The 15,234-nt window shown below is 37.9% G+C and overlaps 1 protein-coding gene across 1 annotated transcript in view; it reads left to right on the forward strand.

The window, feature by feature from the left end:
• The window catches only part of ITGA8 (integrin subunit alpha 8), a 111,169-nt gene that overhangs the window by 428 nt on the left and 95,507 nt on the right, over positions 1–15,234 (forward strand). Inside the window, exons 2-5 of the mRNA XM_030264613.4 lie at positions 115–239; positions 11,355–11,455; positions 13,388–13,511; positions 14,910–14,971. Coding sequence (XP_030120473.4) covers positions 115–239; positions 11,355–11,455; positions 13,388–13,511; positions 14,910–14,971 — 412 coding nt within the window. The remainder of the gene's footprint in view (positions 1–114; positions 240–11,354; positions 11,456–13,387; positions 13,512–14,909; positions 14,972–15,234) is intronic.

Consider the following 15,234-nt stretch of genomic DNA (forward strand, 5'->3'; position numbering starts at 1 on the left):
GCCGCCCCGGACCCGGGGAACGCTTTGGGAAGGCGGTGGGCGAACCCGCGGGGTGACAGCGCCCATCGCCCGCCCGTCCCGGTCGCCCCGGTGACCTCCCGGTGTGTTCCGCAGGGTCAGTGTCCTGGTGGGAGCTCCCAAAGCCAACACCACGCAGCCAGACATCGTGGAAGGAGGAGCGGTGTATTACTGCTCCTGGCCCGCAGCCCGGTGCAGGCAGATCCCCTTCGACAACACCAGTAAGTGCGCGGCTGTCCCGCGGGAGCAGCGCCGTGCGCGTCGCGCCGCCGGGCCCGGGTCCCCCTCGGCTCCTCCGCGATCCCTCTGCTTGGGCCGCTTCGATCCCAGGATCTGCACTGGGGTGGAAATCCCGCTCCTGGGAGTCTGAATGCGTGTGCTCTTGCAGGGAAGGGTTTAATGGTCCCCGGAGAAATAACAGGATTGTGACCTCCAGGATCAGTAGTTCATTTAAATAGGTGCCTTTTTTTTTATTCTTCTTCTCTGCTGAAAGGTATTCGTGGCAGACTCCTGCTTTTGAAAATCTGTTTGCATGTTCAGAAGGCAAAGCCTCAAAAGCCTTGTCTCCCACTTCTCTCAACCATGGAAATAACCTGATTTCTAGTGTTTGCTGTTATTTTCAACGAGGGGATTTCTGGCTGTTCAGATGGATGAAGTGCCTCGCGTGGCTTGCTTATTTAATTCTATTCAGAAAGCAAGAATTTTGTTTCAGAATACTGAAGCTAGATGCAAACCGATTTAGGCACAATGTGCATAGATTATATCCACTTCCAAAATCCCAAGACAGATGTTTCTTATTTAATTAGAGGGAACACAAGTTTTAAACAATTCAAGCTGTTTATGTTTTCTGTTGTCTCTTTATAGGTTTTGAAAATAATTTAAACCTAGTGTTTGCAGAGACTTTAAAATTGATTCCTTTATTTAGGCAGACTTTGACAGTTTGACCATTAAGCGAAAGTTATTATTCTTTAGGCTATATTTAATCTTAGTATTTGTGGTTTATTGAAATGTGAACACAATAGAAGTTTTTTTCCTGAAAGAAGTTAAATTAGAAGAGCTCACTTAACTGCAGCAAATATGCAGTGAACTTAATTACTCCTCCCAGCTCCAGCCACCCACATCTTATTACTGTGTTAGTGTCTAGGAATACTGTTCAAGATGACTGTCCCATCATGCTGAACATTCTTCAAAACAGAATAAATGATAGTTCGTGTGTGTGTGTTTGGTTACTAGGGCAGATAAAACTATGTACAGCATCTGGTTATATATGGAAATGGAAATGTATATAGATAGTATGCATACATTATTTTAATTGTTATATGTCCTGAGTGTACATATTTAAAATAAAACTAGGAAATACAGTAAATATTCATGTATTTTCCAACTTATTGTTGGACAGTTCATGTAACAAAAGTGGAATGCATTTTCTATACAAAATAATTTCAAGTTTGAATAGAAAACTTACAGACCAAATGAAAATTCCATCATATTTTTGAAGGGGAGTTTTGAAAAATTTATGAAAATCTAGTGATGAAACCTAGAAGGATGTTTGACTTTCCTGTGGGAAACTTGGGACAGCTCCATACTCTTTGCAGAGATGTCCTTTCGCAGATACTTTTACAGATGTTTTGGGGAGTAAGTGTATTAATAAGACTTTGGACTGCATCATGCAGCTATTCCCTTTGGAATCTCCAAAGGGTGGTTCATTCAGTCTTCCTGAGCTGGTTGTGTCCTCTAGATAGAATCCTGACCTGCAGAGAGCTGAAGTTAAGCCAGAGAGCAGCCGTGGTGTAGGCAGGGGTGCACTGTCCCTGCTGGAGGGGTGGCAGCATAGGCAGGTTTAGCAGTGCTGTCCCTGGCCCTCTAGGTCCAGTCCCAAGGGCAGGAAATGGGTCATTTTGCACAATTCAACAATGTCCTGGAAACAAGGACCCCGGGAAGGTTTGTATGGCTTGTACCACACCCTATTCTTCACTGACAGCAACAGAAAGGCCATCTCCAATATGCTTTAGATGACTTCTTTCGCTGATTTCTGGATGTATATTGCATGTCATTTTTTTTCTCTTCCATACCCATTATATGCATTATTATTTTTTCCACTGTTCCCCCAAGCAGACTAGTCTGCATGAGCTCTGTCCTAGGAGAAACTATTTCAAATAATCTGTCACACAAAGTTTCTTTTGAAGCCTTTAGCTATATTATACCTACTGGGACTTAGATAGTCCTTGGTAAATACGTGGGGTGTTTTCAGTTCATGGCTTCAGTACAGGCATCTTGTACTCATTATGCCTTCTCCTACAACATCACTCAGAAATATTGCTATTCCCATTTTTAATATTTGTTCTGATAAACAGAGAGAAGTCAGTCTGGGTTGACAAAGATCACACAAAAAAGTTCATCATGATACTGGTAACTGACTCAGGAGCTTTTTCTTCTTCTTCTAGTGCCTTTGCCCCGAGATTGTTCTTTCTTCCAGAACAAAACACTCAAAAGTTGTTAGAAGACTAGAAGTTCAGTTGTAGCAGCTTTAATATTGAAGATTAATGTTTCATACCTTGTAGGAGATCTTTAGAAGTCTTTTAAAGCTTTGAGAATGTTTTCTGAAACAAAACAGAAGAACGACAGAGGCTGCTTCAGAGCTGGAAAATTTCATTTTGATGCATTTTTATGCATTTAAGCTTCAATTTTTCAATACTTTCTTCTTGACTCTAACAAAATAATACCTCTTTCAGTTAGATAAGCAAAGCAAAGCGCAATAAAAAAAACCAAAACTACTAAATAATTTGGACCATTCCTAATCAAGTTCAGAAGTATCAATTTAATGGAACTGGAAAGGACTAGAAAGAAAGGCAGTGTGAACCAACAAATGGATAAAGAATTTGCTAAATTGGCATTTTTCAGCTTCAAAAGTTAAATGGAGAGGACTTCTAAATCCTAAAGAATTTGTCAAAGTCAAGCAGACTCACATATACTATATCTAAAGTTCAATATGTTAATTGCTCCAGGTCACAGGAACTATAATTTTCTCTATTACATAAAAATTCAAGAGATTAACAAATCCAAGAGGTTGAAAGACAGTGGCTTAAATAATGTATGAGCATGAGGACTCATGTCTTCTACTGCTGAGGACTGGATGCACAAATGAAGCTCAGCTAGGTTGCACTCAGTGCAAGTTCTGTTTTGCCCTTGAGGAGGGAACATACAGTGTGTGCACTTTTACTGCCACAAACAAGTATCTTAAGTGGACATCTAATTGGTAAGACTCATATGTAATGCACAGATTATTTCTGTTTCCACAGAAATAGTACAGCTAATTTCAGGTGAGATTCCTTTGTTTGCAAATGCTTTTGTGTTACTTGTATTAACAGTGTTACTATCTCTGTCCTACTAGATGAAGACAGTGAGGATACTGACTAGTATTGTGTGATGGCTTTAAGTCAAGATTCTGGACATTTTCAGATATCATGGTGTGGAGTTACTTGTACTAACTTACAGTGTTTTACAGTTACTGCGGTTTTTAATGAATGGCAAGATATGACTTTTTCCTAAAAAGGAACAAAATCTTGCTTCACCAACATTTAAGGCTTGTTAAGAGGCAATGATGAACATGAACAGGCTCATGAGTCAGGAAAGGCAAAGAAGAAAAAAGTAATCCATTGAATTTCTAAACTATTTTTTGTCTTAGACAGGGGGCATTTGTTCAAGAAGTGATATGAGGGAACTAAGTAACTGACAGACACCTTAGTTAAGAACTTAGTCTTGCTTAGGTTAATTTTATGATGTTCAGTGGTGAGATAGGATGAATTTTGGTTCTGTAAAGGCTGTTTGGGTCAAGGGATTTATTTGTTTGTTTATTTAGTTATGTGTGTAATATATTTTTAAAATAACAGAAGTGCTATTTTAAAAAAATGTCATTCTATATCCTGAGCATAGGGAGAGTATGAGTGCCAGGCCTAACTGCATCTGACATCCTGACCCTGGTGGGAACCAGCTGCAGTGTTGCCCAGTGGATCAGGGATATGACACTGCAAGGGATGCACCCAGTCACTGGCAAGGTGCAGGTAACCTCCCTCTTAGCACACAGACTGTGGCACTCAGTATTAAACTTTATGTTTTGGATCATGCAAGCTTTAAATGACAAAAGAAAAGTTTTATGATTTATTAAGCCCCCTTACTCATTTTATTTTTCCTCAGAGGCTAAGATCAGATGAGAGAGTAGACACTGTATTCCCAGTGAAAGATACACAAACAGTTTAAAAAAATGCATGACTACTGTTAAGTGCCATGTTCAACCTGTCAAACACAGACCGGGCTCCTTACTACTATCAGTGATACTCAAAAACAAGACTACTGCTGAAAGCATCTCTGTGGCACTGTGCATGTGTTAGAATGCCCAAGATGGTCTGAGCACTATGGGCAGCTCCATAACCTGTGTTAATGTGGAAATGAATGTGGGCTAAACTACCCTGCTGAGAAGATGGCTTAATTGGAATTAATTGAGGTGCAGGAGTATCTGCAGCCCATTCCAAAAAGCACATCACCTAACTAAAATTGCTCAAGAGGAAGTTGTCCCAGATGGTTACTCATTTCTCAGGCCACTCATCTCTGTTTTTCAGGGTAGCTAACCCAGAGATTTCCAAAGCAATGAGGTTATTTACTTGCAATAATTAATCCTATTGATGAAATGGCATTCCTGACAAGCAACAGAGGGGCAAAGGAGGGAAGGAGGATGAAATTTTGTCATGTAGGATTTCAGCTGACCCATCTATAAGCAAGTCATGTAACCGGACATTCCCATATGGGCTGGCCAGTGATATGGCCTGCAGCCAAGAAGGGGCTTTAGCAGGAACTCTCTGTGTTTCCTGCTGTTGATACAGAACTGACTCTGCAGTCCCATGTTTGCACTTCTTTAAAGCTCCCTAAATCTGTGTGCCAGGGTCAAGGCTCTGGGAAGAAGCTCAAAGCACTGCCCCTGAGAGCACAATGGGTGCTTTAACCTGCTCCATTGCAGCAGGGAACTGAGATAAAGTATAATGGAAGGGCTTTTAGTATCCCCTTACTCCAGGAAATATAGATTGAAGGGCAGTGACTCTTCTCCCTTGTTTCCCTACTTTGTGGAGTTGTCTGGTTGCATTGCAATGTGAGTCTGTGATACTCTGAGACTCAATGAGAGGACAGGGAAACAAGTGTTGGCATCATATTAAAGGCTTGTGGTCTGTCTTTCCTCTTTTGCCTACACAAAGCTAACTTCTTTTCAGTTTCTTCTGGATGAAATGGGTTTACAGTGACTATTTTTGCCTTAACACTGAGGTAGAATTACCAAGTCGTTGTTTCAACTGTGTGCTCTTCCATTCAGCTGCCAGGAGAGGTAGCAGGAGAGCAGTATCAAGGAAACTTTCTCCTCTCTTGATTAACTAAGAAACTTCTGAACCATTCAAAGCATCTTGCAACCAGAAGCAGACTTAAATACCCTCTAAAATAGACTACTGCATTTGAAATCTGGTGAAAAGCTAATAGTTCAGATCTTGGAAAATCATTATTAAGGTCACTTTTAGTTATAATACTTAATAGGCTGCATCAAGTTCTTATATTTTAAATTAGGTCCCGAAGGCAGAATTTCAGATACCCCTTCCCTTAAGTTTCCAGAACACACTGGAGTGTTTTCTTTGCTATCAGTTAACTCTACAGTTTTACTAAAATAGGTTATATTTTTCTAAACTAGCTGGAAAAAATCTGAACAGCCTCTGAAGAGGAGCAGGGAAGGGGGATGTAAATCAGTTCTGACCAAGCACGCAGTTGATAAAAAACATGAGCTAATCTGTCCAGCAGTTGAGCTGATTGTAACAGTACCCAGGTACTATATAAGGAGAAGATGTATTGTGGGACTTGAAAGCTTTAGTTACATGAAAAAATCATTAGCTGTGGAGATAGTAAGATTCTGGGGAAAACTTAGAATCCTGTTATAAAACAGAATTTGCATCTCAAAAGAAATTGCTGAGAGAGAACTTTGTTGTACTTCTAAATGTTGACACATTTTAGTACACTATGCCAGTAAGACCTTATCTGAAACTTTATGGTACACTCATAGCATTCTGATTTATAATAGACTCTCCTGAGTTTCCTTTCTAAGTCTCAGGTCTATCTAAAGAAAGGAAAAAATATCCTTAGCTATGTTAGTTCAAGCCCTGAGGTCTTAATTTGCTTTTGATCAGATTATATTTAGGGAGAAAAAATCCTCGGTTTGATGGTTTCTTTTTCATTTTTTTGATTCATGGAGTGTCCAAGTAAAGCTCTCTAGATATGATCTATTAAATTAAAATGACTCATATGAATAGCAGCTAAGCTGCAGTAAAAACCACATATAAAATAGATTGTTGCAGAACCAGATAAATCTAAATATAGAAGCAACTCTTCTCATCATGACACTGTTTTGCATATCCTTACTCTTCCTCAACACTTTAGAGTCCCCTTTTTTCCACCAGCATTTATTAAAAGCAATTGTTTGGCTTAATTCCCTAGATCATATGTAGTGTTCAGCTTTGCATTTGAGTTCAGTCTCTCTGGTGAGGGTCTAGTAACAGTGACACTGTGCAAGTTACTGAGTTACCTTTGCTTTGTAATGGGTGGCATCACTGGACTCTTATGGTAGTGATTTGATGGTGGGATTGCCAAGATTCTCTTGTTTCTCTCCTTTCTGGAATATGGAAGCAAGTATGCCAGGACCCTTCCTTTTCCCTCTTCACTTCTGTAAGCCAGAACTCTAATGATGCAGCAGAGCTGCTTTCAGAGTTAACTGAGGTTGCTCAGAGCCTCTTGTAGCCAGCTTCTGAAACTACCCCAGAGGGAGAGAGCCACAGTCTCTCTGGGAAATTTCTTCTAGTGCTTAAGATTTATTCAGAAATTCCCTTGCTGCAACTTGTGTCTTGTTGCCCCTGTTGCTTTTGCTGTGTATCTCAAATGGGAGTTTGTCACTCTCTTCTCTCTACCTATTGAACACTGGATGATGCACAAATAGATCATCCTTTGCTTTCTCTTCTTTGGGTCAAACACCTGCAAATAGCGATGTCTCAAAAGTTTAACATAAGATTCCAAGTGTTATCTACATGTCAGGGATATTCACTTTCCTTTACCTGTATAAAATTTTAGAGATATTTGTTTGTTTTATACATTTGTATTCACATTTTATACAAATATGGATATATTTAGCTAGTTGTTCACCTCTACTCTGTATATATATAATTATGTACAAATGTATGAAATCCGGGTATTATATTTTAACTATATTTTTATATGATGGATGTGAATAGATACATACGCAGGTATATCAAAACAGATATTTGAAAAGCATCTACCATCAGGGATGTAGGCACTCTGCCCTACACTCTGAGGGCAGAGTGTAGCTGAACCTGCTGCAGATGCCTGGTTGATGGATATCTGTGTTTATCCAGCACATACAGGCAAATAGACCCAGATGATTTAGACATAATAGTTTTCAAAATTCCAGAATGGTGAAAACTTATGTGAAAGAGCTGCAAGTGTGTTACATAGACAGATATTTTGCTTTGACTAGAAACATTGTTTTCCTATGTTAAGTTTGATTAAAATATTGTCACAGAGTCACAGAATCATTTAGGTTGGGAAAAACCTCTAAGATCAAGGAGTCCAACCTTTGAATGATCACCACCTTGATTTGCTTTTGTTCATTTGAATATTTTTAAATTACGAAAGATGCTGAATTTTTTATTTAAAGTTTTCAACAGCTGAATGAATCACACTAAATAATTACCAATGTTTGCCCATACATCTCTTATGCAGGTATTAATTAGTATAAAAAAATTTTAGTAAGGGAAATTTTTGATTCATGCCTATTAAGCTGTTTATGATGTGCTGACTGAGAGGAGACCAATTCCCATAGAAAGCACCAAATTATTCTAATGTGTGTAAAGGATGAATTTGCACTAACACCTGCTCTAGATTCAGGCTTTAATTCCTACAAGTGAATCTGTGCTATTGCTCTTAACATAGGTTTGTTTTTTGCTTTCTGAACTCAAATTTTTTCTATTTATCCAATTACTGTTTTGGCAAAGTAAGGGACTTTTTTTCTCCATTTGGTAGCTCCTAGTATCTCAACTAAAAAACTGGGTGAAGGAATGCTGGTTTTCATAATCATGTTTCTGTACCTCCAGAGCTGCTTCTGAAGCTGGATTGTAGGGCAGTACCATGTATAGGAGCCATGGCTCCTGCAGTAGACAATAAAGTGCTTTGGGTTTACTGAAATGCAATTTAAGGATGTCCTCATATCTACATTTATATTTATAAATCTCTCTGTTCTTTGCATACTCCTGGTTGTCTGGGCCTTAGTCTGCAGTACAGTCTTAGGCAGTATCATTATGAGTGACTCCAGAGCTGCGTCTCAAGCCAAATTTGCGAGTCATCCAGGCTGTCTGGAACAGCTCCTGGGCTGGCTCTGAAGCAACCCAGCTGGTACTCAGGCACTGCTTGGATCTCTCTGTGGACAGGCTCAGGCGTTGTGTGCCCAGCCCAGCTGCTGGCTTGTGCTCTTGCTGTTCTTGCACTAGTGTCACATATCATGATACAAGATAGCCTGGACTCCTTCCTAAAAGGGGCCAGGCATTCTCCCCGAGAAGAGAATATGTGATTGTAACCTGACGTCTCACCAAGTTTTTATTCCTCACAAAAATATAGCTGTGGGTAAGGTACAGTATAGACTTAACCTGTGGGCCTCATATGCCCATAAATAGCATAAGGAGAGATATTTCCCTGTCATGTAATGGTTTATCGGGATACAGACATGCTACTTTTTGAAATGCTAAGATAATGCTGCTTTAAGGAATATAAAGATTTTTTTTTTTTAACTGGGTGAATGAATAGTCTTTGTCCAAGTCTAATCTAAGATGGTCATCCATGGCTATTTACAGTTGGTTTTTTAAAAAAAGGTACTTGAGGTACTTTTAGGACATGATTTTCTGACCTTCTCAGAGTTTTACTTTAAGAGGAAAAGACCTGGCTTAGATCATGTCCTCACATGTAAGTTGGTGACTAGCTCAGAAGTGGGTAATTGCAGCAAGGCACGATAATGGCAGCTTGTGTGTATTCAGACAAGTTAGTTGTGTATGTTGCTTCATTTTGCTGAAGTTACATAGAAAGCAGTAAATTTTTATAGCATTCTTAAATACTAATTAATTGTTACACACAAAAGACTTAACTGTATTTTAAGGCACAACCTTGGTAACTGGGAATATGACTCCACAGCTCTAGCAAGGATGCTGAACAAAACCGATTAGAAAATTTCTATCAAAAGATATTTATCTAGGGAAAAAAAAAAAACTTATTTGTTAATTTGTGTTTCTGTGGTATTTTTCAAATTATTTTATAATGAAAATCCCATGCCACATGATGAAGGATTCCTACTCACCATATGCCACTAAATGAGGTGAGATTGAGCATGTGTGTATGTACAGTTCTTGCAGATTTACTGATAAATTCAGCTGTGGTTTGATAAAGCCTGGAAATGGTTGTCCAAGACTTAAAATTTAATTTCTTTTCAAATGTTGATATACTTTGCCAATAGAAAAATATGTTGTTTTGATTGAAAATGTAAGCTCCTTTTAAGTTAGAATACTGGCCATGATTATCCTTAGAGCCAGGCTAGCACTGGCAGCTGTGAGCTGGCCGTGGCTGATTTTCAAGCTTCAAAAGTTTTGTTTGTATCAGGACCGCATCTGTGGATAGTGATCATATTCAGATCTTCTGGAGCATTAAAAAAAGTAAAAAGAAACTTTTAAAGTCTGGAAGGGTCTGACTTCACTGGAAAAAATAATTGAAAGTAGTGTTGCCAACAACTAGGTAGGAGCTGGCAGCACCTACCATGTGATGTGTCAAATACACTGTCTCTCACATCCACACAAGTTTAGGCCTAACTTCAATAAAATGCATTTTTAAAATTAGTATTTTAGAGTATTTTTTAGATTATAATTCCTGAATTTTTAAGAGCTAAATATTCCTGAAATTTATCTCTCTAAGCATGAACTTCCACAGTAGCTACTATAAGTGGCGCAGTACAGAAGCAAATACTTACATGAAGGAAGATATTTCCTTAGAGACTTTCAAACTTTAAAAGATTCATTCCCATTCAACTTTCCTTCATGTTTATTAGGAAAAAATACAGAGATAGAGTACCCTTGTTCTCCAAGTATGATGCGTTTTTCATTCTAATTCAGTTTATAACATTTATGAGGTTACCGTAAGCTGAAGTCAGTGGTGAGCTAACATCCTAGAAAACATTCAGGTATCTCCTGTATTTCTGCTGGGCAAATCCCAAGGAGTGTTGACTTTTTAAAATGGTGGCTGTATTTTTCCTCAGTTATTTAAAAAGTATGTAAATCCTTAGAATATGATCTGACACTTCTTTTAACATTCCAAGGTATACAGTATGTGGTTTTATTTTCACTAAGAGTGACTAAAAAGGATTGATTCTTCTGAAATCCCTCCTGACAGGAACCAGAAACAAACATAAGGGAATGCAGATACAAGGGGGTAGGAGTAATGCCCTGCTTATGTATAAATTGAAAAGTTCATTAGGAATGACTGGTAAAGGAAGAGCATAGCTCATGAACATATGGGAAATCAGTTTACTTCAGAGAACTGAGGGTGAAGGGAAGGGATGTCTGCTTTTTATTAAAACCTGAAATGCATTATAATTGGCCTGAGTCTTTGCCCAGATGGCTTCTCTTATGCTGACATCTGCAAGAGTGTATATAAAGCAACATTAGGAAGCTGTCTCTTGTGACAGTGTGTACACATGTAATTCTGTTAAAAACTAAGTCCTTTGCTATCTGTAGTGTTGGTCTTTGAATAAGCATGCTGAGAAATGTCATTTGTTTGACAAAATCTAATTATGGAACATGCTTTTTTCATGGAAAGTTTCTACCACATCTGAGAAAACTTTTTAGAGCTTTTCACCTATTTTTGTAGATTTTTGTTAATTCTTCATCACAAATTCCAAGCAAACTTGTTTGGTGTTTTGTGTGGGGTTTTTTTTTTTGTTTGTTTGTTTATTTGTTTTTTTTTTTGGCAGAGGGAAACACTGCATTTCTTATTCCAGTCCTGTGTATTCTTTTCTGAAGTTTAAGTGTTATTATTTTGAATTTTCTTGTGTGAATTTAAGCTGGCTTCTGCTGACCAGAGGTTTTGTGAAAAGGTTAAATGATAATAAAAATGGGTTGGATGACAAGTGAATGCAATGTAATATATCTGTTAATCTGTTCACTTGTATTATAAATAAGCTGTCAACATAGTGCTTCTTTCTTTATCAGACAACAGGAAAATTAAAGTCAATGGCACCAGGGAACCTATTGAATTTAAGACAAATCAGTGGTTTGGGGCAACAGTCAAAGCTCATAAAGAGAAAGTTGTGGTAAGTCTTATGCATTTGATATTCATTTGGAAATAATGTTTATTTTTGTCAAATGTATTCATTTAATAGCTTTCTATGCGTACATTATGGAAATAACTCATTGATTAGGCATGATTTATAAAACAGAGGATGTATATAATTCAAAAAACAAAAGGAACCTATAAAATCAGGTTGAACTGATCAAGTGAAGATCAGCAGACTGATTCTGCTGCCATGTGAAAACTGCAGAATGTCATATTGTTTTGAAAGTAAATGATATTTTTTTAGCAGATAATATAACAGGACATATTTCAGAGATACACAGGAAGTGATAGCTGTCTGCTATAAAATGGTATTATATTTGGAATGTTAAATACAGAATATAGTGAAATTGCATGTATTTGAATGTAACTAAATATTTTGAAAGCAAAGAACCTCTGTTGATGTTCACTTAGGAAAACACTTACCTCTTTTGTCACATTTACATTGTTTTGAAGAGCTATGTCATAGTCATGGCGAAACAGCTGTAAAAAAAGCTGATAAAAAAAGGCTGATAAAAACAGCTGATAAAAAAGCTCCAAATCAAGATGGCTATCAAAATGCAGTGTGTGTTCTCCAGTTTCACTGAATGTTTTACCTGTATGGATAGAGGCCCAGCAGTGGGCAGGTATTCTTTATTGCCTAGTAAAATGCCAGTGATGCTGCTTATGCACATACATTCTATATTTCCAATTGCATTGAGGTTTACATTAAAAACAGCACTGAAGTAATTGTGATAAGAATAATTGGTTTGGTCATTAGTTTTACTAGTTTTTACAATTACCAAACAAAAATTTACCTTGGGATTTGATTAAAACTTCCAATTACTACTTTAAAAGTAATCATAAGGGAGGAAGTGTTGAAAGGAAATTCTTTCCCTTATACTGAATCTCTTGTCATTGACCTACAGAAATATTCTGAAATGAAACTGGGCAAGTAAATCATCACCCTATTCTGTTACAGGGCTAAGTAAACATAAATATTCTAAAAATTTCTAAAAATATATAAACATTTTTCATTTTCTGTACTCTCCTAAACAATTCACAAATTGAAATAAAATGCTTCTTTACGACCATTTGTGAAATCTTAATCAAGTGATTAGAAAAACTCATCTCCAACAGACGTGCTGTGTCTGTACTGACCAAACTTCATTTATTTGGGGTAGCTGAGGTATAGTCAACACTTTTCAGGCAAAAAAAAAGTTGGACAGCAAAGCTGGAAAGCTTTTTCTGTTAAGCATTGTAGGCTAAGAGAAAATGTCATCAAACTGTCAGGAACTAGTTTTTTAAGCTACAGATTGAATAGGAAACTGCATTAAGTAAATGTTTATTATCATATTGTTCTTGTTTCAATCCACTTGGCTTGATGTCAGATGTACCTAAAATCACCCCCATGGGACACATACTCCTCTTTGCTGCGCTCTGGTTTTGCTCTCTGTTTCAATATGCAAGGTTTCCTAGGCAGGGCTGTGTGAAGTGTCCCTGTTCCTTAAGCCATTGCCCCACAAGCTCTGGCTGGTAGTAAGCTCTGAGTAGCACTGTGGTTCATCCAGCTAGTACTGATTGCAGAATGAAGGCTAATACGATATTGTAAATAGTGGCAATACCTTGTCAGAGGCAGACAGGTTTGTAATTGAAAGAGCAGGACAAGTCAGGACATGAATGCAGGATTTATTTGTGTCTTAGGGAGGCCAAGGCCTGTAAGTAAAACATCAGTGTGCTTTTCAAGTTATAATGAAATTATATGAAGCAGTGATCCTGCATTTTCTTCTCTCAGTGTCTAGTCATCATTGCTATGTGAAAGATATAGTACCAGAGAGAATCCTTGTACACAGCCTATTAAAAACTACATTTGCCAGATGCAAGAGTGTGTGAAAGTATGTATGTTTTCGGTTTCATATTTCTGTTGTTATAGGCTTGTGCTCCTTTGTATCATTGGAGAACCCTTAAAGACAGCCCTGAGAAGGACCCTGTTGGCACCTGCTATGTAGCAATTCAGAACTTCAGTGCCTATGCTGAATATTCACCTTGTCGTAACAGTAAGTATTAATATGAACAGTCTTGTGTTGAAGGAATTGATTTTGCACTGCCTGTTTTCATCCTTTCAGTCTTCACACCACTGAGTCTTGATTGAATGAAGGTTACAATATGATGTTATTGCATTGAATGAGGGTGTGAGGAAAAAATAACATTAAACTATTGGATGCTTTATTGTATAATTAATTGAAAGAGGAAAAAACTAAGTAAGTTAAGTGTGTGCAGTTATAGTAATGAGCTATAATTGGTTCAATTTTTGTGGCTTTAAAACATAGCAAACAGATCTAGATAAGAACCAGACAGCATATTAAACCAATTATTCATACTGAGTATAAATGTCTCATCACAAGGTCATGATTTGAAGATCAGACCCTGCATAGAAACACACAAGCCTGTATCATCACTCATGCCAGTATCATCCACAAGAGCTCATTTGTGAAGAACTTCCAGCATGGAAGAAAACCACGCATATTAACACTGCTGTTCTGAGGATGTGGTAGCTGTCTGTGGGCTTTACTTCTTGGGGAATAGGGGAATATACCACATGTATATTTTGAACCAGGTTCAGCTACCTAGAAGTCTGCAGAAAATACTGCATATTAGGTTATTATCAGTCATTCATCTTGTTCAGCATTATATGCCTATTGTAGTAGGGCTTTAAGCAGAATTCTGTTGTGTCTTCTTTTTAAATCCTTGTCTCTGCATGGACAGCCACAGAAAGAAGCTGAATCTGTAAGAAATGGTGACCTTCAGATCTGGTTTATGTACTTACTGATGTCTCACTGGGGCTTTGGCAAAGGCTTATGTCATTTGAAGAGAGAGTTCAAGAGGCCATTCCTGCTCTCAGTTTCACAATCCCGCAGTCTTTGGGCACTCTGGCACACATAGGATTGGCATAAGATGTAGGAAAACACACTTTGCCCAATTATATAAGGATTTGGAGAATAGAAATAGAAGTAGTCAGAAGCAAGAAGGTTGTTTTTCCATGTACCCATCCTGACCCTTACACTGTATCAAGGTTTTTTGACAGCACCATAGTAAACACTGATTTTTCTGATATATCAGACTGTGATGAGCATTCTACAATCTTTTTGAATTTTTTACTTTTTATGTCCAGCTAAATTAAAACTGAATCCTTGATAGTTGTTTCAAGAGTCCTTTCCTGGCAGTGGGAGGAGATAGTCCCAAGTAGCAGGTCCTATTTTTCAAAATGTTCACAAGGGACTGCATGATCAGGATCTTGTAGGTCTTGATTTTCTCTGCCTCTTCTAAAAAAGAATACATATTTTCACATATATTGGCAGTATTACACTTCATAGCATTACAGCTCCATAAGTATCTGTGTTATCTTCCACATGCACTGTAAAATCAATAAAATGCTTCTACCTTCATAATTGCAGGCAATGCAGATCCTGAAGGACAAGGCTTTTGTCAAGCAGGTTTCAGCTTAGATTTTTACAAGGTGAGATTCTGCTTCTGAAGTATTTTGACCAAGTGTCATTATGATATATCTGCAGTATTGAAGTGCTGTCTCAGTGATCATGAGTTTATCTCCATGCTGCTGGATATGGAAAGTTTTGTGAAGCTGTTGCAAGTTCTATCCTCCTTTTCAAGCTTCAGACTTTACTGTTTCATTAATAAAAATAAATACTCAATCAGGACCTGCTTATGTCTTTGCATCATTCCACTTTGTCTCAGTCTATCTTAACAGATAATTAGGCAAAA

The sequence above is a fragment of the Taeniopygia guttata genome, chromosome 2 (assembly GCF_048771995.1).
Source record: "Taeniopygia guttata chromosome 2, bTaeGut7.mat, whole genome shotgun sequence".
NCBI classification, from domain to species: domain Eukaryota; kingdom Metazoa; phylum Chordata; class Aves; order Passeriformes; family Estrildidae; genus Taeniopygia; species Taeniopygia guttata.